Raw genomic sequence first — 22,502 nt, forward strand, 5'->3', positions numbered from 1 at the left:
TTTATTTTTTATCTTTATTTCTTTGTATGTTCTGTTCAACAATTTCGTGCATATGAAGTATAGTGACTAGTTTTAAAGATATATTTCTTTTTTGTCACTTTACACATCATAAAAACACAATACTGAGCTACAAAATACACACAGGACTCCTACCTAAAGGTATTGAGTATGAAAATGTGCATGCACGCATGTTTATTCTTTCTTTACAAGTTTGTAAAGAGGGCTGATCTGAGATATTTAGACAGGGCGGGGGACGGACTGTTGCACATGAGGTGCCGTGTTACAAATTTACATTTCCATCATGAGGGCAGATATAAGTAAACAGGTGCGGGGTATTGTACTTGGAATACTTCCTCAGAATGCTGTAGGACAAGACTTTGTATTTTGTAGGCTCTAACTGGCTGCCAAGAAGACTGTCCTTGTCAGCAAAGCTGCATATGACTATTGACACATTTCTTTTAAGATAGACTCCTGTCATACTTTACAGTGCTAAACAAATTTAAAAGACCACCACAGCACTGGTAATTGCTAAAAATATATATTTATTTTTTGTTGCTGCAATTTCAATTAAGATGTTTCAAATTAACTTTTTAGTTTTAAACAAGTTTTTGACACATTTGTAAAAGATTTGTTTTCTTGTTTTTGTGACAGGCGGTCTAATAAATTTGTTAAGCACTACTTGAATGCCAAGCCTCTAAAATAATAAAATAATTTTGTTATTGTATGTTCAGAAAAAAGGATGTGAATGAAAAAGACCTCTGCCAATGCTTGTTCAGCCAGTATATGTCATTTATATTATGTTATTATATTACTTCATATTATATTACCTTTATATTACTGGTATTATACATATGTGATTACACAATGTAAATTCGCACATGCAGTACAATCCTAAGATTAAACAAGACGTCTCTTCTTTGTCACTTTACACATTACACACCTTAAAAAGGCAATATTTACTTACAAATGTACACAGCATTCAGCATTCATGAATGAGTGTGTATGTGTGTGTGTGCACGTTCACTCTTTTCTAGAGTTTGTCAAAAGGGCTAAACGAGTCCTTAGTATAACAGCCTGGGGGGAGAGACAGTTGCACATCTTGTTAGCTTTCAGGCTCCAACAATTTCTTTTTTTTTAAAAGAAAAAAGCCTTCTGGCCTTCTGGCCTCTAACTGGTTTTGCAGTGGTGATCATCAAAATGATTCCTTTATTTTTTCTGTCATGAAAATGATTTTATTGATATCATTTTCACGTTTTCTGTCTTGTTTTAGAGATTTTAGCAACCAACTTTGCTTTCTTTGCTATGTTTGTTTTTGGTGGTGGTTTTAGACATTTTATTGTTATTTATAGTGTCTATTTTGTTGTGTACTAAGTTACACAGACTGCTGTGATACTGATACTGTTTATAAGTGCCCAAACCTCTCTCTGAAGATATTTCTGTTTGTAGACGTCAAGAAACCATGGTCACGTGTGCTGCTAAATTAGTAAGCTAAACCTTAGATGTCTTTAAATGCAGGCAATCTACAGCTCCAGCTGGTCATGCCTGGAAAACCTCCAAAAGAAAGTCTCCCAGATGGTATTCTAATCAGACGCCTGAGCCATCTCGTCAAACTCTTTCTGAGCAAAGGAAAAGCAGCTCTATCCTGAGCTGTGGATGTGCCAGATCCATGGACTATTTGTGAGGCTGGGTCCAACCACCAAAGCCAGGTAAAGTGTTTAAAGAATCCCTCCAGACCTAATTAGTAAAGTGGACGTTTGGAAGGTAGATTGACTGCTAAATCAATAGCCTTGCCTCCTGCTCAGCATCCTTTCTGTGACAGTTTTCAGTGACTCACTGGTCGACCTGTCCAAAGGCCTCTTAGAAGGCAGCAACTCACTCACAACCCAGAGGAAGCAGTCCACCGTTTTCCAACAGTGAACCATGGTCTCAGACTTAACACTACTTTAAGACTTAACACTCACTTTCATACTTTTATACTGTAAGCACATAGAGTAATTTCCACCAAGAAAAAATAACCCTTAAAAAAACAGAGGCATGATATTGTTCTTAAACTGGACACTCTTCTCACCCTGGCTGTGGCCTGGGCTCATATCACAAACAGGAGCAGAGACAAGTGGAAAGTTTGTCAGACTCCAAGCACATGCTGAAAACCTGACTGACCTTGTGTGGAGAATACTCACAGATTTCACTCCACTGCAAGTAGGACAGAGGTACTGATAATGTTTAGTTACTTTTTTTTAACTTTAAAAAAACCCAACTTAGTGCATGAACAAAGAGAGAATATTAAGAACAGTGTTAATTACAAACTCTCTTGAACCTTGGCTCTATATGGGCCTATAAGGGTATCAGTGAAGTCACACACAGGCTTTTATGACTGTCTTAAGCTGCTGCTGTGCCAGGAAGGTGATTAAGACTGCATGCATTTACACAAATAGAAGGAATTTGATTTCACTTCATAAGTGACTTGATTGGTGAGCAGCCACAGTGAAAAAAAAACAGTCTGTTGTATTTAATTTAAATAAGAGAACAAGAGAAAATTCAAAGAGTGATGATGTGACCCATGCATTACAGTAGTTACCAAACAGCGTTAAAGCTATTTTTCTCAAGAAGCATAGCTACCTCAAAAATAGTCACATCACTGCAAAGCTACACTATATATAGGAAGAAGTCTAGTTTTGTTACCTAATGCTTCTTATTAAAAGCGTTTTAAACTAAAAAAGAAAATAATGGACAAAAATGTACTTTTAGTGCCTGTGTTACTTTAGTAACTATGTAATGATAAAAAGTATTAACAGTATTAACAAAAAAGAATTAATATGTGTTATTTAGCTTTCAACACAAATTACTGAAGAAACTGTATATACTTTATGTATTGCATACGTAGAATGGTTAAATTATTCTAGTTATAACTTATAAGAAGCACGTTGTGAGCAGGGACCTCACTCCTGCCTGATGTGTCACACCATCAGGTGTCCTCTGACATAGCTTTAGTTCAGGTATTACCAAACTGCCAGTCAGTGGGAGGTTTATTGTCTTTTTTCATTCCCTGCTCCTTTTTTTGTTTTAATTTCAATTTAATTTGGCTTTTATTGAGTTTGTTGGTTTCAGTTGAATGCAAAATGGATATTCTTCATTAAAAGTATTTGCAAGAAATTCAGTTTAGGTGGTTAGTAACTAACTGCACAAAGAGAACAAGTAGAACACATTTCCACACAAACCTTTTATTCATTTAAAGGAAATGAACTCAGACAGAATTACTTTGAATGTAACATAAATCCAAGGACAATTAACAGCTGAATGTTCGAAAGGAACACAGTACCTGAAAAAAGATTAAGAGGAGCTCTAGTAGTTTGTCCTTGGTCAATGTATCTATTACAGATGGATTTTAATCCAATCTGGGTTATTACATAATTTTTAAGACTCTTTCAACACTACGCACAAATGGTACTTAAGTGTATCATGCTATCAGTCTTCAATTAGTGCCCATAATATCCAGAGCCTCCATTAAACACAGAGGAACATTTAAACCAAAACAGCAAATAATATTCTTCCACAGGATGGAGTCACATGTGTTATTAAAGTTGCTGTAATTGATGTTTTTTATGATAAATGATAGTGACAAAATAACACAACAATAAAATGATGAACCTCAGTATTATTGCCTAAATGCACATCACATTTGTGTCAGTGTTGAATTCTCACTCACTGCCACTACACCCATGAGCAACAATGCTATTATTGCAGGTTTACTGACTGACATTCAGGATTATTTTATTTATCCCTTAATAAAATATCCTCACATGGTTTTGTCATTTTGACAAAATATGTGGGAACAACTTGTTCAGTACCATTAAATATATCCGTATCCACAGTCTCCAACAAGCAGATTATTAGAAAGTAAATCCACCACAATCAAAAGCGTCAAAATCAGAGTCTGCCACTTCAAAGTCAAAGCTGTTAAAGTGGGCGGAGTCGAGTGCAGGAGTGCCAGTGTGGTACCCTCCTGCTGGTCCCATGCTGGAGAAATCTGTGCAGAGTGGCAGATCCGGGGCTTTGGCTTCCAGATTAGAAGATGAGCATGTGCCTAAATAACCCATGGCAGAGGAAGCAGCAGCCCCTCCCATCAGCAGATAAACTGCCTTCATTGCTTGGGCATTATTGATAGTGCCGTGACGCAAACAGCCTGCTGAATATGCACCTCCTTTATGATACTTAGTACGGGAAGAATTCCTGCCTGTTGAAATGAACAGTTTGAAAAACATGTTTTAATAAACTATCTATGCAATATTTTTTACATGAAAATAGAAGAAACACCAGTGCTCACCTTTCTCCTTCGGGGAAGCGCCAGTCATTGGCCCAGGGGAGGATGACTCTGTGTCGCTGACAGGTGGAGTTGGTGGATCTTTATCCAGGATTTGTTCAGGCACAAGATCTCGGAGAGTAATACGTGGTTGTGGCATCTGATGTCGCTTGCAAGGACTGAGAGGTGATGAGAGACTCTGTGGAAAAGAAAATGGAGATGCTGTTAAAGAAAAATAATGTTCCCAACACAATGTCTGCCAGGAATTCAAAGAAATGAATTAATCGACTGATTAAAACACTAAAAAAAATCTAAGGATTAAAAGATTATCTGAAAGCGCAGAGCACATTCTTTATGTAAATCAATCAATCTAATTTCCAAAGAGTCCATAGTGTAGTGTATAGTCTGTGTGTGTACAGAAAATATGATTTTGCATGCTAATAGTGATTTCTCTGAAAATATATTCACACTTTTTCTTTTTCGCCCCACTGACTCTGGTGATTCACAGCCTTCTTTCTAACACCACTACAAGGTCTACATCAGGGGTGGGCAATCTCAGTCCACGAGGGCCGGTGTCCCTGCAGGTTTTAGATCTCACCTTGGGTCAACACACCTGAATCACATGATTAGTTCGTTACCAGGCCTCTGGAGAACTTCAGGACATGTTGAGGAGCTAATTTAGCCATTTAAATCAGCTGTGTTGGTTCGAGGACACATCTAAAACCTGCAGGGACACCGGCCCTCGTGGACTGAGATTGCCCACCCGTGGTCTACATTCATTGTTTTATGTGAAACATCTCTTTGATACATACATTTAATGAATAGCAATGACATACACCAGGCAGAAACATTTAAACTACATGTCTATTGTGTAGGTCTCCCTTTTAATTTTAAAAGCTTTGACCGTTGTGACATGGACTGCCTGCACAGGTGCCCTAGCAGGCGCTTTCAGTACGTATCTCTAAGCTCTAGTTTTTTCAGCACTTGCAGATACATACTTGACTTCAGGAATCCCGATTTGGGGGATTTTAAGGACAAGTCAGCACATTGAACTCTTTTTCAAGTTTCTCATCATTTTTTTCAGTGTGGCTAAGGAAATCCTGCAGCATCCAGGAGTGTAAATAGTCTGCAAGAAGGTTTGATAGGTGGTATGCACCAAAGTAGATGGGGTCACCATGGCTACTCTGACCAATCTGCCATACAAAGCATGATGTGATGCCCCATGTTCTTTGACATGGGGCATCACATCATTTTTCTTTCATTAATGTGATCAAGTTCATCTATTTTGCTTGATAACAAATTACAATTATTAATAATGATGGTAAACATAGATGGTGAACATAGTAAACATTATTGTAAATAATTATTACACATAATTATAAATAATATAAATATGTTATTAACTTACCTTTTTCACTTTTTTCAGCACGTTCACCCACTGGCTGAAAGTGAAAAAAGCGATTGTTATTACCTTTATGCAAATTCATGTACAACAATGGAATACCTGGAAATTTTGGAATGTGTAGCTAATGTGTCTTTCACCTGACATATATGTTTCAAAATAGTCAAAAAGGCATATTCCCCAAACCACTCAAACTTTGTTATATTAAACTTAAATGTGTGCAGCATTAATCTAAAACAAGGCCCAAGAGTTAGCAGAGAAAGCCCCACAACACCTGCACTCTGCAGAGGTTTCCGCCAGCAGCAGCAGATACTTATTCTGGGGCAGGATCAGAGCAAAGCAGCAATCTCTGCCCCCGCCAGAGGGTAATTTAGGTAGGTCCAAGATCTCCTTGCCTTCCACAATCGCCTCACAACTGTTTTGCAAGAGTACCAGCTGGCTGGGAGGGGATGATGCATCATGGCACACTAGGAGACTGCCTTCAGCAGTTATAAGGATAAATCTTTTCTTCCACTGTTTGAAAATAAATCCACCTGAACCAGAAATGCAGAGAAAAAGTCAAAGTCATTGTGTAGAAAATGCTTGTTGACAAAATGACAATGTGATAAACAATTCCAATCAGAATCACAAAACCCCCAGAGGATACTGAGAGTGATCAAGATAGCAGAGGGAACATTGTACACGTGGATTAAAGAATGAACACTGTGTCATTCCATCATCCCAGCAGATTAAAGGCAGTCAGATGGTTGGGGGATCAAGCATGAATCAGATCCTGTTGACCACCGTGTGCACATCATATAGTGTAATCGCACGCACACTTTGTGTTTACTTGTTCTATATGCAAATGGTAAACAACATATGGGTATTAAAATACCAACTGTCTAAGCATCTTTTTAGCATTTTTTTCAAACTACAGCTTTAGGTCATGTTTCTATCAGCATTTGTCACAGCTTTGGATCTTGAGTGAAACAATGTATATATAGATTCGTCTGTACTTATTTGAAGAAAAACTCATAATATGGTTGCTAATGGATACAAAGATGAGAAGACTGATAGGTTTCTCTTATTAAAATTGTACTCAAGAGCATTGCTAACTTGTCCTATTTATCATCCTTTTTTAACACCATCTCCATGCCATGAGATAATGATGGAAATTATACATAAATATATATAAACAAAATCTGCATTTGCAATAGCATGACAGAAAGTACACAACAAACTGGAAAATTACCGTAAGCCCTACAAAAAGCAACACATACCAACCGCTAGAAAGATCCACACCTGAAGTAAAGATCCGACTCACCATACATCCTGAGCATGCCCTGATGTATCCCCGAGATGTTCATGTTTACAGTCGATGTGTGACTCCAGTGGGCTGAGAGAGAAATGTTTGCACACAGAATGGCCAAAAAGCACATGAGGCTCAATGTGAGTTTTTAATGCTCAGCTTTAATCCCCAGTCAGCTGGGATGCTCCACAGAGTCAAAGTTCAGCAGCATGGTATGAAAATGGGTTGTGATGAGAGAAAGAGTGCTGTAGTGCGTGCAGAGATACTGTGTAAATCAGGATGATTCGACTGTTTTTGAATGTTTGTTTTTAATACCCATTTGCTTTTACATACACCAAATGGATATTACAACTGAAAGTCATTTTAAATCATCAAACCATCACCAGACATCCATTTCTTTTATTAAATACACACCATGAATAGTAAGCCAACAATATAATTAATCAACCAGAGGTTTTGTTGCTGTCATGAAAATAAAAATAATAACATTTTGGGGGGGTTTTGGGGACAATTTAGTGCATTGTCATCTTAAACTGTGAATATTTATCAACCCGTGTCTAATCAGACAATAGTTTTTTTGCACTTACATTTACTTAAAAAAAGTAAGTCCACATTTAAAAAAATTGTAGGTTTATTGGAACCTACCAGGGTTTTAAATAGCTGGTTTTAGTAGCTGAAATGCAAACTAACTTGCAATGACTTTGCAAAGTTGCCAACAAATAATCTAAATGTTATCCTTTAATCGACTTTTATTATATAATCTAGTAAAATGCATCCATTGAAAAATAGTTAGAGTAAAGGTTAACTGGTGGGATGCACACTTGGGGATTCAGTGACAGCGAATAAATGCATTTATCATTTCAGGCTAAAGAGGATTACTGTCTAATGAATGGTGAAGTGCTTGATAAAAAACTTTAAAAGCTTAAAAATGGTTGAAGTGAACATTAACCTGGTTTTAATTTTTCCGTCTTTTTCATTCTTTTTGAATTGCAGCTTTCGCTTGCTGCATTTTTGTGTGTGTTTATTAATTGTGTTAAATACAATAACAAAGGCTACTCGAGCCACTGCTGATCAAACTCATCTTTATTACACATACTGTTTAATGCCAAGTCCAAGATCAACTAATAGTGATATTACAGTCAAGCTTACCCTAATGTAATGTACTCTAATGTTTTCACTATCCCAGACTTTTAAATTAATTTAGGAAAAAACATTAAATAAAATTCAACATAAATACTGTAGTATGTGAAGAAATTAAAACTGGAAAAAATCAGCTGTTCTAACAAATAAATATGCTAAAGTTCCAATGATGCCACAACCACCAAAGCATATAATTGAGACTGAATAGTATGTAAGTACAATTAATATGCATGTGTGATATGTGTGGTAGTCTGCTTGAGTTACTGCACATTAACTGGTAAGTTGCTTTCTTTGAAACAGGTTAACTGTGAGTGACATTAGAAAACTAATGAGCAAAATCCATAAATTCTCTAAATTTGTGTCAGAGGCAATGCTTTACAAATAAGTAGCTAAATGACTAAACTTTACAAAAAGACTGGCATGAATTTCCCTTCTAGGGCAAATTCTTATCCCTTCTTATTCCTAATTATCCATAGAAATTATTAAAGTTTTTATTAATAGTCATCTTAATAGTTCACAAACAGGATTTTCTTGATTTTTCTAGACAATTCCAGTTTGCTGTGATATGACATGACAACCTCATTTGTAAAATATTTGAAGGAAATATTTTAAGAGAGCTGATCCTCAAACTGTTTTCTGAAACAGTCTCCAGCTGGGAAGAAGTCCCAACAGCGCTCCTGGTACATCTTCCACACATATGACTCCTGAAAAGACACGATATAAGAACACAAGAGGTAATGTGAGGCCTTGAATGGAGCACACTAACTAAAGAAAAACTGTAATAAAAACCTTCAGACTGACCGGCCCAGTGTGCTCGGTGTCATCTTTGTTGATGAGGTACATTAAAAAGAACCTGAAAAAAAAAAGATCCTGTGAATATTTTCTTATTTGTGCATCCATGTAGAGATATACTACAGTTAAGCCCATAAATATTTGGACAGAGACAACTTTTTTCCTAATTTTGCTTCTGTACAATATCACAATGACTTTTAAATGAAACAACTCAGATGTAGTTGAAGTGCAGACTTTCAGGTTTAATTCAGTGGGTTGAACAAAAAGATTGCATAAAAATGTGAGAAACCAAAGCATTTTTAGCACAATCCCTTCATTTCAGGGCCTCAAAAGTAATTGGACAAATTAAATAACTGAGAATAAAATGTTAATTTCTAATACTTGGTTGGAAACCCTTTGCTGGCAATGACAGCCTGAAGTCTTGAACTCATAGATATCATCAGATGCTGGGTTTCCTCCTTTTTAATGCTCTGTCAGGCCTTTACTGCAGCAGCTTTCAGTTGCTGTTTGTTTGTGGACCTTTCTGTCCAAAGTTTAGTCTTCAACAAGTGAAATGCATGCTCAACTGGGTTAAGATCAGGCGACTGACTTGGTAATTCAAGTATATTTTACTTCTTTGCTTTAATAAACTGGTTGGTTGCATTGCCTATATGTTTTGGGTCATTGTCCATCTGTATTATGAAACGCTGCCCTATCAATTTGACTGCATTTAGCTGGATTTACATAAACAGTATGTCTCTGAACACCTCCGAATTCATTCGGCTGCTTCTGTCCTGTCCTATGTCACATCATCCCAGGGCCACTGGGAGCCATGCATGCCCACACTGCCTTAGCCGTGTTTTAGATGATGTGATATGCTTTGGATCATGAGCTGTTCCACAACTTCTCTATACTTTTTTCTTGTCATCATTCTGGTAAAGGTTTCATTTGTCCAAATAATGTTTTTCCAGAGCTGTGCTTCCTTATTTAGATATTTTTAGCAAAGTCAAATCTAGCCGTCTTAAGGCTTATGAGTGGCTTGCACCTTGCAGTGAACTTTCTTTATTTGCTTTGATGCAGTCTTCTCTTTATGGTAGACTTGGATATTGATACGCCTATGTCCTGGGAAGGAGTGAAAGAGTTTCTTTTTAACATTGAAATGATTCTGCAATAATCCACAACAGTTGTCTTACTTGGACGTCCAGGTTTTTTGCATTGCTGACTTCACCAGTGATTTCTTTCTTTCTTTCTGTCTCAGGAGTACCAAACTGTAGATTTTGTCACTCCTAATATTGTAGTCATTTCTCAGATGGGTTTTTCTGTTTTTGCAGCTGAAGAATGGCTTGTTTCACGTGAATGGAGAGCTCCTTTGACCACATATTGTCTGTTCAAAGCAAAATCTTCCTAATGCAAACACCACACCACAAATCAACTCCAGCCCTTTTATCTGCTTGATTGATATTGATATAACGAAAGAATTGCCCACCTCTGCCTTTGAGTCAATTGTCCAATTACTTTTTTGACACCCTCCCTTTAAAAAGAGAGTAGTACATGCTAAACAGATGAAACTCCTAAACCCTTCACTCAATTTAAATGTTGATACTCTCAAGTGAAAGCACATTATGCCACATTATGCCCACACCCATAATATAACTCAAATATGTTTTAGGAAATAGGTAAAAAAAAAAAAACTTTTGTCAGTGTCCAAGTATATATGGACCTAACTGTATACAAGGTAAGACAGAAGAGGGGCACTCACATGTAATTGGCCAGGTTGTGTTCATCAAAAGTGTGAGTCTCAAAGCCATGCGGCGTTGTATCAAAGTAGTCACTTCCAATGCCACATATGAAGCATTTCGTCTGCACAAAAAAACAGTGGTCAATGTGGCATGATAAATGTGTGAAAAATATAAACACTGAACACGACTGTACCTCCATGTCTTCCTTGACTTGCTCTTGTTGGTCTCTGAGTTCTCCAAAGGCGTCAATGATCAGACCTGCAGTACACAATAACACAATCATCACACATGTATATAAAATCTGAACGTGTCCTAAAATCACTTTTCTGTGCCAACAGTAATCCAGATGTTCCTCACACTGTCCCATTGTGTTTCTTTACTTTTAGTTCAAACCAATTATACAATTATAACATTTGATGAGTAATGAAGGATTTGTCTCCCAGGAGAGGATTTTCTATACCCTGAATGATGGCCAGCAGGATAACAATGACGAAGAAAAAGAAAGTAATATCAAAGACCACTCGATAAAGCTCGTATTCATCTCCAGCTGGGTCTTCAATCTCATCTCCAATGCCTCCGCCTGCTCGGACACCCACATACATGTGGAACAGATAACACTGTAAAGTAAAAAAAAAAATGTGGGGAGTGGCAAAGTTGAGAGAGGAAGTACAAAGTTTGTTTATCATCCACAATCACGTACAGTCATCATATCGTCACATTTCATATCTGGTTCGTCTTCATCTTCACTCTTGTTGTAAAACTTGCGGAAGAAATTGAAGGCAACTACGGTGTAAAGATACACCACCACAGCCAGCAAGCCCACTGTCATCATGAGCTAGCAGGGAGAAGAAGAAAGAAGAGTGAGCAAAGTGAAGCTTAAACAACATTAGTGCAAGTGAGTATTTCCTGCTCTTGCCTGTTTGCCATTGTGTGTGACTGAGGACAGGATAGTGCGAAGAGTCTTGACACCCATCGCAATATCCAGCAAGTGACAGGCGAAGAAGAAGTTGTTGTAATGCCCAAGCAAAGACATCACCAAGTACCAACAGAGATAAAGAAAAGTCTACAAAGAGATGTGTAAGTATAATTTAGTACAATGTAGTGCAGAAATAGTATAGTATGATATAGTATATAGGTTTGCTTACACCATCTGTGAACACCACACCAAATTTCCAGATCTGGTACTTGATGTCAATAGAAGTCACCCTAAAAGAGACAACATTCTCTTTAATGTGCTTGTTTTAGTTTTCAGAAATCATGCCAAATGTGCATCTGACTGTATACGGTACCATGCAAACACAGAGTTATCTGGTTCTTCCTGTTTCTTCTCATGTTGTTGACTCACATCCAGGGAAGCTAAATCAACCCCCAGGAGCTCAGCAATTCTTTCTCTTCCATAAATGTCTCCGTATTTATCCAGAACCTGGACATGGACATGCCATTACATGTGAACATGCTGTACTGAGCTCAAAGTTAAGACCACTTGAGTCAATCTTAACTCACCTTTCGCTTGACAAATTTATCCCAGTAGTTGTTTGGGAAAGAGCTGCAGGAAAATAGGATCATTTGTCAATTACATAAAGAAAAAAGCTTTTCAGAATTTTCTTGTGAGCCTGCTTCTCACTATTAAAAGCTGTTTTCTGTATCTACGTACGGTGTATTCAGGACTAATCTGTCCCACTGGCCCTTGATGTCATCATCCTCAGGTTGCTCAGTGATGTAGAGGCCATCAAATTCCAGCTTTCTCGCAAGTTCTTTCTCTCTTTTAAAAATAACCAGGGGAATCTGGCAGAAACAATAGCAAGTGCTGTTTCACTGAGGTATGCGGATGATTCAATACAATTTATCAAAATCTGTCAATATTTATGAAGAAATAGAGATGGGAATTGATAAAAATTTAGCAATTCCATTTTTTTTCCATTATCGACTTTCTGATTCTCATTCGATTCTCTCTGACTTTGCTTTGAGAGTCACCACAATTGCTAAGCAGTATAATTAATTACTCCCAAGTTAAAATTATTTATTATACTACTCTTTATATTACTTTGCTTTCTCTGACCTGAAATGTGCTGGATCATAATTACTACTTAACAGCAGACCTAACAACATGCAGCCCCATACACCAACACAAATCCCAATCCTAATGAGGACTGTGAGATTATTCTGTTATCATATGTTATCTTATATCTGTAGTTAAAGTAGTTGAATTATGTTAACTGCTGTAGGTCATATAATATCCTTTAGTCTAGATTGGGTGCTGTGTATGTAGCTTAGTTTCCATTATATTTTTGAGTTAAAAGAATGTGACCTTTTTTGGATTTGTTAGACAGGTGCGCATTACCCTGTACCCTTGATCTGCTGTGAATGTGTTACACTGTTTCTTGACATTTCATACTGCTGAATCATGAAGAGAATGTTGTGTGCAGAGGACCTTGTGCCGATAATAGAAGAAACAGACCACATTCCATACCCCCACCTTTACAGAGAGCAGAAAGACAGGGAGCCGAGGTCATTACTTAGGTGCCGTAACAGAGAAAGAATGTGAATGTTTAGGCTTTTACAACTAGGTGGGGGCCACTAAAGGCTATAAGAGCTTGCGTAACCCTCCACCAGTTTGAGACATGCTGTGACCCTTTGCAAGCATCTCTCCCGTCCGGACGTTCTTATGCTCTTAAGTGTTGAATTGTATGGAAATAAATGATTGTTGATTGAGCATTTATACACCGAGTATTGTCCTTCCTTCAGCCCAAAGATTAAAAGAATTGGGAGATTTTAACAGGACACATACATGATCTCATTATTTAGGTATGAACACAAAGCTGACAGCACAAAGCAACATTGAAAACCAGCATCAAGAGACTTTAAAGCCATCGCCACAGTATTTCTGCTGTAAGAACATGAACAGGTAGTAATGGAGGCATCAGCCTGACTACTCATCTGTTTGTTACCTGTTGAAGTTCAGGGTCTAGTTACTGGGCTGGGGTCAGCAAACACAGCTTTATCATCACTCTGGGTTCTTGGCTAGCTTAGCATTAGTGTTGATTATTATGGACCTTAGACCATGAGATCCAGTATTTCAAATTCTTATAAGTAATTTTGCATATTATAATGTTTAATTAAATACTATTCAAACTACTGCCTCCTCCTAGACTAGCTAAGTAAATGCAACAACAACCATGGAGAAGACTACTGACAGTTCTGCAGATAACAAACATCAACACCCTCCACAGGAAAGCTAAGCTGCATAAGGTCAGTGCTGAGAAGGCTGATATTTTGCAGTGCACTGTATCAAAGCCTATTATTGATAATGTGCTAGGAAGAAATGCACAAGCAACTGCAATCACTGAAGCCTTGAGAGAGCTCTAAATAAAAGTCCACTCAAAAACTTGGGAGAACTTCATAATGAACTGAGGCTGCTGTCAATGCATCGAGAGCAACCACACACAGATGGCTTGGTAATGAGCTATAACTGTCGCCTTCCTAATATCAAGCCACTCATGAACTAGAGACATCGTCAGAAATGTTTACAGTTTTTTCTGATTGCTTAAGCACATTTTTTGTAACTATTGGCTAATTTTGCAAAACTCTTCACACAAATAAGAAAACCTGTCACCCAATAATCAAAACATTGTAGTTCTCTTGCAAAAGCAAACACAGCTAGATTACAGTTTTTTCTGAATGCTTAAACCCTAACTGTGATTCCTGTAGCACAATCTCTAAAACTATTCAGACTTATAGCAAAACCACTCACTGAGTTTGCAAAACTAAAAGCACAAAAACTGCTTTGCACTCAGTTTGCAATTTTGTAACACACACTTTGCAAAACTGTAGGCACAATTCACTGCACAACACTCAATTACCAAATTTCCAACACACTCCTAGCAAAAGTATACACATGTATGGCTATCATTAACACTAATTTGCCAACTGTCTGGCACACTTTCACATGTGAAAACTTTTTTAGATAATTAGTTCACTTTGCAATCAGCCTAAGCACTATAATACAGGTAAGCTGTGTGTGCGGAGTACAATGGAGGGAGCAGAAAGAGTGAGAAGTAGAGGAGGCCGAGGAAGAGGACGTGGAGGTGAAGAAGTAGGATGAAGAGGACGACAAGGACAAGGAGGAGCAAGAGGAAGACGAGGAGGGGGGAGAGGAAGATGAGGAGGGGGGAGAGGAAGATGAGGAGGGGGGAGAGGAAGGGTAGGAAGAGTAAGAAATAGAATTGCTGATGACATCAGAGCTACAATAGTGGACCATGTAATCAACCGTGGAATGACCCTGAGGGTAGCTGGCCAACGGGTCCAGCCTAACTCGAGCCGCTACACTGTAGCAAGTACCATAAGGACATCTTGAAATGAGAATCGGTTAGCACAGTCACTTCGCACAAAGATTTGTAGCACTGCCATATGCCAATGAGAAACACACCAATACCATTGATGTAAAAATACTGAAATTGTTACTTTACAGAATTGCTAGATGACCAGATGCTGGGGGCAGAGGAAGCATGTTCACTGCAGACCAAGTAACCCATATAGTCATTATGGCGATTGCAAATAATCCTATACTTGGAAATAAACACTTGTGTTTGTTTTGATGTGTTTGAATAAACATAAAATGATGGCTTGTGTGTACTATTTGATACGGAAACACCATTTTTACGAAGGTGTGAAGAGTTAATCTAGCTGTGTTTGCTTTTGCAAGAGAACTACAATGTTTTGATTATTGGGTGACAGGTTTTCTTATTTGTGTGAAGAGTTTTGCAAAATTAGCCAATAGTTACAAAAAATGTGCTTAAGCAATCAGAAAAAACTGTAACTCTTCACACCTTCGTAAAAATGGTGTTTCCGTATCAAACAGTACACACAAGCCATCATCTACTAAGCACACAATGCGCCAACTGCACACTGATGGTATGAATACAAAACACATCTGGCTTTTGCTTTCTCTGTGCACAAGGTAGGCTATGTCAGTTTGAGCTCATACTTCTGTCATAGATCCATAAGCATAGAGGGATCCAAACTTCAAGTACTGGTGTTTATTCAAACACATCAAAACAAACACAAGTGTTTATTTCCAAGTATAGGATTATTTGCAATCGCCATAATGACTATATGGGTTACTTGGTCTGCAGTGAACATGCTTCCTCTGCCCCCAGCATCTGGTCATCTAGCAATTCTGTAAAGTAACAATTTCAGTATTTTTACATCAATGGTATTGGTGTGTTTCTCATTGGCATATGGCAGTGCTACAAATCTTTGTGCGAAGTGACTGTACTAACCGATTCTCATTTCAAGATGTCCTTATGGTACTTGCTACAGTGTAGCGGCTCGAGTTAGGCTGGACCCGTTGGCCAGCTACCCTCAGGGTCATTCCACGGTTGATTACATGGTCCACTATTGTAGCTCTGATGTCATCAGCAATTCTATTTCTTACTCTTCCTACCCTTCCTCTCCACCCTCCTCATCTTCCTCTCCCCCCTCCTCGTCTTCCTCTTGCTCCTCCTTGTCCTTGTCGTCCTCTTCATCCTACTTCTTCACCTCCACGTCCTCTTCCTCGGCCTCCTCTACTTCTCACTCTTTCTGCTCCCTCCATTGTACTCCGCACACACAGCTTACCTGTATTATAGTGCTTAGGCTGATTGCAAAGTGAACTAATTATCTAAAAAAGTTTTCACATGTGAAAGTGTGCCAGACAGTTGGCAAATTAGTGTTAATGATAGCCATACATGTGTATACTTTTGCTAGGAGTGTGTTGGAAATTTGGTAATTGAGTGTTGTGCAGTGAATTGTGCCTACAGTTTTGCAAAGTGTGTGTTACAAAATTGCAAACTGAGTGCAAAGCAGTTTTTGTGCTTTTAGTTTTGCAAACTCAGTGAGTGGTTTTGCTATAAGTCTGAATAGTTTTAGAGATTGTGCTACAGGAATCACAGTTAGGGTTTAAGCATTCAGAAAAAAACTGTAAACTGTTTGAATTGTCTCAGCTGAAAATAAATGTTGTATTTCATTTGGAAATTGGATCCCAAAGTCTGTAGGAAGAATGCAGAGGCACAGAAACCAGTATTGTGTGAAGTCCAGTGTAGCTTCTGCCATCTATGATGATTTGGGGTACCATGATATTTGCTGGTGTTTTTGGTGGTTGGTCCACTGTGTTTCATCTAGTCCAAAGTCAATTTAGGCATCTAGAAATTTTTGGAGTAATTCATGTTTCCATCTGCTAACAAGCTTTATGAAGACACTGATTTCCAACACCTAACACCTATCCATAGTACCAGAAGTACCAGGGTTTTCTGATAATGTTATGGATTGGCTACCCAATGCTGTCCTGACCTTCCTGTTAGGAGGAAGATGAGAAACACCTGAACCAAAAATACAGATGAGAGGAAGGCAACTATCAGAGCAACCTGGGCTTCAAAAAAGACGTCAGCCTACCGACGTGTGTCCAGCCTACCTTCAGGCAGTTGTAGCCAATGATACAGATGAATGAAATGACTGTGTGAAGGATCGCAAGAAAGGACAAAGTAGGCTGCATGTATCCAGTGCTCTCCTCTAAATAGTAATAAATTGGAACATCTTCCTCATCTTCATCTCCTCCACCATTAATTCCAGATCCTTCAAGCTCTTCGCCTGAGCCTTCAAACAACGCAGACCCTTCAAACAGCCCACTTCCCTCAGATAGTCCAGAGCCTTCCATCTCTTCACCCTCAGGCGGGCTGTCCGACACCTAAGAGTTGACAGGGTAAAATGATCAAAGAACAGACAGTAGCCACATTAAACAGACTCATCCCAGTTTCCAGGCAAAAAAGGGATAGATTAAATTAAAGATATTTCTTTTTACCTTATAGAAAAGAAGAATGAAGTTCAGGGCAAATGCGAGGAACAGAGCCAAAAAACGCAGGTTGTAGAAGTTTCTGGAAAGATAGTTCTATAAAAGGCAGATAAATATTCTTCAACTGATCAATCACTTGATACTGACATTAAAATTGCACAACAAAATCACTTTTGACACAAATACTACCATAAATTTATTCCTTTGGGTTTCCAGCTCAGTCCAGATTTGAAAACCTCCATCCTTTTTCAGCTTCTTTTCTTTTTTGGCTGCTGATTTCTTTGGTTTTTCTGGTTCTACTTCTTCTTTGCTCTCACATTCTTTCTCTGTTTTCTCTCCAGTTTCAGCACTAAAAAATAAACAGTCTTGAGTTAATGTCATATCAATTCATTCCATCAATTTAAAAATCATGGTGCACTAAAACTTCCATGATCTTTTTCTTAGCTCGGGAAGTTGCTTCAATGCAATGAAAACCAGCCCTTTTAATAAAAATGTGCATTCAGATAATCATTAACCTCAAACTGTTCAAAGTTGTTTTTTGTAATCCTCCTGGATTGTCCTGGCTAAAAGGTATAACCTGATTTAGAGCCATGGAAGGGAGAGGGAAATGCTTGAAGCACATTAGTATAGACACAACACCAACTAAAGAGTCTTACTCAGCCTTTTCAGGCTCCGTAGGAGGTTCTTCTACAGGAGGAGGTTCTGGTGGTTTCTGACTAGCATCAGTCTCTTCTGGTGCCTGTAGAAAAAAGAATCTACTGCACAAGACCTGATGTTTTCTATCCACATTTTTGGTAGATGTATAATCACAAACGACTGATAGAGAAGACCAAGCTACTCCTTACCATTTTTCTCTTTGTTATGGGAGTTCCTTCAGGAGTTGGAGGTTCAACTGGTGCCTCCACACCCATATCTCCAAGTCCACCTGGAGCATCCATTCCTGGTATCCTCCCACCCTCTTTTTCTTGGGTATCCTCCTCTTCTTCCTCTCCACTCCCAGTCTCACCAGTATCTGTTACACCTCCAGTGTCCTGTTCCTCCCCTGTCCTTGGCTCCCCTGGTCCATCGCCATGCACATCGTCCTGGGTGGGATCTGGCATGCTGGCTAAAATCTCAGTGACTGTGATATTTTTGGCTCCCTCTACCAAGCCACCTCCAAACAATGTTTGCCAGATGATCATAAAGATACCTTTGCATACATTGTAAATGAAGTGTAGTATACTCATCAGTATGGTCCAGAAAAAAGTGGACAAGGCCACTACAATCTCCTTGAAGGTCATCTTTCTCACTCTACGATACTGTCTGCGAAGGTTGCGGAAGGTGAAAATGCCGAGGAAGCTTAACATGCTGTTTATAAAATCTACAAAGGCAGAGGTTGATTCATGTGGACCTTCCCTTCCATTATTATCCTCATCTCCTCCTCCATTTCCTTCCCCACCTCCTCCACCCTCACCTCCTCCTTCTTCCCCTTCATCTTCTTCTTCCCCCTTTTCCTCTTCCTCCTGCTCTGAAATTTGTGAGGCTATATTCATCTCAAAGATGGTGTCTTCACAGAAGTTGACAAACATCTCCATCTTCTCTGATTCGCCACCCTCATTGACGACATCAAAGATGAACTGCCGTTTGGACTCTCTTACTTGAGGCATCTCCCACTGTCTGCGGTTAACCTCACTGATTTCAAAGTAGATGCGTTCAATCTTTCTACTGGCTCCCATTATTTCAATTCGCCCCAAGAACGGACGGAAGTAGTTCAGCACACTCTCTGCTTGTCCCAGGAAGTTCTGTAGCCTGGTGTCATGAGGGACGTGCTCAGACAGATTGGTGAGCAGCACGGCAATGTTGAAGCCAATGTCTTTGGCGGGTTCCTGGAAGCGACTGGCAAACTCTTCATAATTGATCATGTCATTTTCATCTGCTTCTGAGCAGGACAAAAGAAACTGAATCTCAGAGGGGGAGTACTGCTTTTGACTGTCCATCGCCTTCTGGAAGTCCTTCTTTGAGATCAACCCTCGAGGGTCTGTCACATAATCACGGAAAGCATCTGAAGCCACGATATCTTTCAGTTTGAGGAACATGTCAAAGAACTTGAGTATCATCTCCACATTGCTGGAGGACTCTACCAACATGTCGACCATCTGGCGAGCGATTGTACCATTTACCACATTTCCTGAATAAATACAAAGCAGAATTTAAAAAAACCTGAAACTGGAAAAGGATAAAAAGATGAAAACTGACATAAAAGTGATGAGAAAGTTATTTTACCCTCCAATAAAGACAGCAACATAACAACCATATCTTTCTGTAGGTCGAGAAGCTCCTTCAGCAGACCAATCTGGCTGGAGTCCTGTGACCATGAAAGAAGAACAAGACCTTACAGTAATGACAACAATACTGTCTTGAAACATTAGAGGTTTACATAAAGACACAGTCTTTGGTAAAGTTGAAAGCACAAGTTATACTGTAAGTGTCAGGAACCCAAAACCTTGTTATGATAAGAAGTGGACATTCAAAATACTGTGTGTTGTATACAATCACATTCATAACAAAGGAGGATGTTAATGAACCAAATCGTCATGCTGAGAGAATTTATCAAAACGTAACAATGGTTTTTAAAGATGCCATAATGTGAAAATTTTTTCCCCATTTTTGTGATAAAACAGTGCTTAAATCTCATGTACCCCTTTGTGAATATTACATTTCTATGACAGTGAGCATTAGAAGTTAAAGCAGAAGCTTGTGTGTAAATGTAGAGTTAGGTCCATAATTTACTGGACAAAGATACCATTTTTGTAGTTTTGCCTCTGTGTACCACCCCAGAGAATTACCATTTTTATACACAGCTTCTCAGATACTCAAAAGTAATAGAACTAAGGAATATAATTTAACATTTAATGATTGATTATGATACCTGGATTAAAATAATTTACAGACAATGACTCTGTTGCACTGTTCTTGAGTGTAACTAGTGGTAACACTTGTAAACTCTCTGTATTTACATTCAATAAGGCATCTCTTGATTGCAGAGCTTAGGAGTAATGCACTGACTGTGAGTGTTCTTGATTGGGTTAGATGTTGTAAAGTTGTTTTTCTTCATCAATAAGGAAATGCTATCATCATTCACATCAGTTGTCTTTTGTGGTCTCTCAGGCCTTTTGGTGTTGCTGAGCTCGCCACTGCATTCCTTCTTTGTAGGTTTGTACCAGATTTGATTTAGATTTGTCCTAAAGGATTATGTTATTTCTCTGATATGTTTATTTTTTTTACCCTAATGATGATTTTACTTTGATTCAAATCACTTTGAATCAACTTCAGATATGATATCTCCTACATTTGTCATGGAATAGGGAAGGACCAAACCTCACCTGGCCATAAAACTGCTTGTCAGGTAATTATCCAGTACATTTTGAGACAAAGTCGGGACTGTGTAATTCGTCAAGAGGTAAATCCAAATTGTTGTAAAACCCAGTGAATTAAAGCTGAAAGCCAGTTTGATGTAAACTGCACTATGGTGGTGCACAGAGGAAAAACTGCAAAAAAATTCATAGATATATAGTTATTTTAAATCGAAGCAACACACAAGCCACAGCTCAACACACTGTAAATGAAAAAAGAAAAAAAAGTTAAAAAATTGTAATTTCTGTTAAATGTGTGCACACGAAGTAGATGTCACATTAAAGTGTATATACAAAGACAAAATAATTTCATATTAAAGTGTATACTCCAACAGTTGAGGTTAAAAGTCAGGCCCTCCCTCAGGAAGTTTTGTAGTCACCTGCTTCTTTGTCACAAACTGCCTAAGTATAAACTATGTTTATTTTTTAATTATAAGGCCGTTACTTTAAAACTCATGGTGCTAACATAATTCTGAAAATCGCTTTATAGGGTAAAAACTAAAAACAAAAAGACTATTGCAGTGTCTGAAAATATACCGTTTGCTGTTCATGAGGCCTAATGTGCTACAGAAAGGTTTAGTTCACTGTATAGTGTACTGAAAAAAATAAAATAAAATCTGATATATATATCAAACTGTTTTTCTATTTCCTTAAATGACTCAACGTGCTAGTATGTCAGTTTTGTTTGGAAATACACTGTAATCAGCATTGAGTAAATACTGACTCTTACTGAGTTCTGTTTAAAGCAGGTGGATATAAAACAGCCTGATAAGAGAAACCAACACTGAATAAATGAAAAACTAGTAAACACAATACTGCATTAATAAATAAAAAAGTAGATACATACTTTACCCTGCATTGACCATGTGGAAGACAATTTCAATAATAATAAATTATTCAGGTGTTAAACAAAATACACTCACATATGTTTTTTTACATTTTGCGTGTGTGCTTTCTTTCATTTGACAGCAAAACAATGCACACGTTTGATGTAGACTTTGAAACACAATGATAAATGTAAAACAGAGAAGCTGACTGTGAGACTATCAGCTGAAGAGCAAAAGCACATGGTAAGGTAATTTGTTTTAGGTGCGTAATATCTGTTAAAATATGCTGAGCTGGGAACTTACAGATCAAGCATGGATCATCTCTTAATCTGGCCACATGTTTAAAAAGATTATGCATGCAAAAGCTATCAATGATAAATGTTATTAGCCTCAGTTATCTGCAGAGGATTAATGCACTAAACAGAATGGAAATGTCTATATATGTAAATATTTTTGACCTTTTGTTTATAGCACTAGCATCACAAATAGCTTTGTGGATTTTAAAAATCATCCAATCAGAAAACGCTTTAACACTGTGTATAGTTATAATAATTCAAAGCAACACAGAAAAAAAATCATGCTCATTATTATATAAAATTTCATTTAAAACTCCTGGTGCTAAACATACCTCTGGCAATAAACAATAGTTTGCTATTTATGTGGTCAAGTATAGATAAGAATTTTTGTTTGGTGTGAGATTTTTGATACTCAACAGTTTTCAGCCTCCTTCATAAACCACACAGGTTTGGACCAGAGGCCTGCCTGTACTCCATTGCTCCTAAGCACTGAAGCACTAATACATGACATAACCCGATAC

General features: G+C 38.1%; 2 protein-coding genes across 12 annotated transcripts in view; both read right to left on the reverse strand.

Annotated features, from left to right (window-relative positions):
• Positions 1-3,202: 3,202 nt before the first annotated feature.
• On the reverse strand, positions 3,203-7,136 carry LOC113030008 (uncharacterized). Its single transcript, XM_026181009.1, has 5 exons — positions 7,006-7,136; positions 5,977-6,235; positions 5,709-5,742; positions 4,325-4,499; positions 3,203-4,234 (listed from the first exon to the last, which is right to left on the reverse strand). The coding sequence occupies exons 1-5, from the start codon at positions 7,118-7,120 to the stop codon at positions 3,891-3,893; spliced, it is 927 nt and encodes a 308-aa protein (XP_026036794.1). The 5' UTR covers positions 7,121-7,136; the 3' UTR covers positions 3,203-3,890.
• Positions 7,126-22,502, reverse strand: part of LOC113030006 (ryanodine receptor 1-like) — a 56,391-nt gene continuing 41,014 nt past the window's right edge. For 6 of the 11 annotated variants that reach the window (XM_026181004.1, XM_026181000.1, XM_026181005.1 and 3 more), the window contains 18 exons: positions 21,706-21,711; positions 19,729-19,810; positions 18,312-19,633; positions 18,123-18,205; positions 17,656-17,815; positions 17,476-17,562; positions 17,089-17,361; positions 12,295-12,425; positions 12,144-12,186; positions 11,930-12,063; positions 11,786-11,846; positions 11,557-11,703; positions 11,341-11,475; positions 11,101-11,257; positions 10,834-10,898; positions 10,661-10,761; positions 8,932-8,983; positions 7,126-8,834 (listed from right to left, as the gene is read on the reverse strand). In XM_026181004.1, the coding sequence (XP_026036789.1) occupies positions 8,739-8,834; positions 8,932-8,983; positions 10,661-10,761; positions 10,834-10,898; positions 11,101-11,257; positions 11,341-11,475; positions 11,557-11,703; positions 11,786-11,846; positions 11,930-12,063; positions 12,144-12,186; positions 12,295-12,425; positions 17,089-17,361; positions 17,476-17,562; positions 17,656-17,815; positions 18,123-18,205; positions 18,312-19,633; positions 19,729-19,810; positions 21,706-21,711 (3,135 nt within the window). In that variant the 3' untranslated portion in view covers positions 7,126-8,738. The remainder of the gene's footprint in view (positions 8,835-8,931; positions 8,984-10,660; positions 10,762-10,833; positions 10,899-11,100; positions 11,258-11,340; positions 11,476-11,556; positions 11,704-11,785; positions 11,847-11,929; positions 12,064-12,143; positions 12,187-12,294; positions 12,426-17,088; positions 17,362-17,475; positions 17,563-17,655; positions 17,816-18,122; positions 18,206-18,311; positions 19,634-19,728; positions 19,811-21,705; positions 21,712-22,502) is intronic. The other 5 variants (XM_026181008.1, XM_026181007.1, XM_026181006.1 and 2 more) reach the window with 1 other exon arrangement.

This window comes from Astatotilapia calliptera, chromosome 10 (assembly GCF_900246225.1).
Source record: "Astatotilapia calliptera chromosome 10, fAstCal1.2, whole genome shotgun sequence".
Lineage (NCBI taxonomy): Eukaryota > Metazoa > Chordata > Actinopteri > Cichliformes > Cichlidae > Astatotilapia > Astatotilapia calliptera.

Excerpts from the sequence above, each read along its gene's own strand:
- LOC113030008 (XM_026181009.1), bottom strand. The coding sequence starts at position 7,120 with ATGTGCTTTTTGGCCATTCTGTGTGCAAACATTTCTCTCTCAGCCCAC. Across the intron at positions 6,236-7,005 it reads GGGCATGCTCAGGATGTATG|GTGGATTTATTTTCAAACAG; the intron begins GTGAGTCGGATC and ends TTTCTGGTTCAG. Across the intron at positions 4,235-4,324 it reads CGCTTCCCCGAAGGAGAAAG|GCAGGAATTCTTCCCGTACT; the intron begins GTGAGCACTGGT and ends TCATTTCAACAG.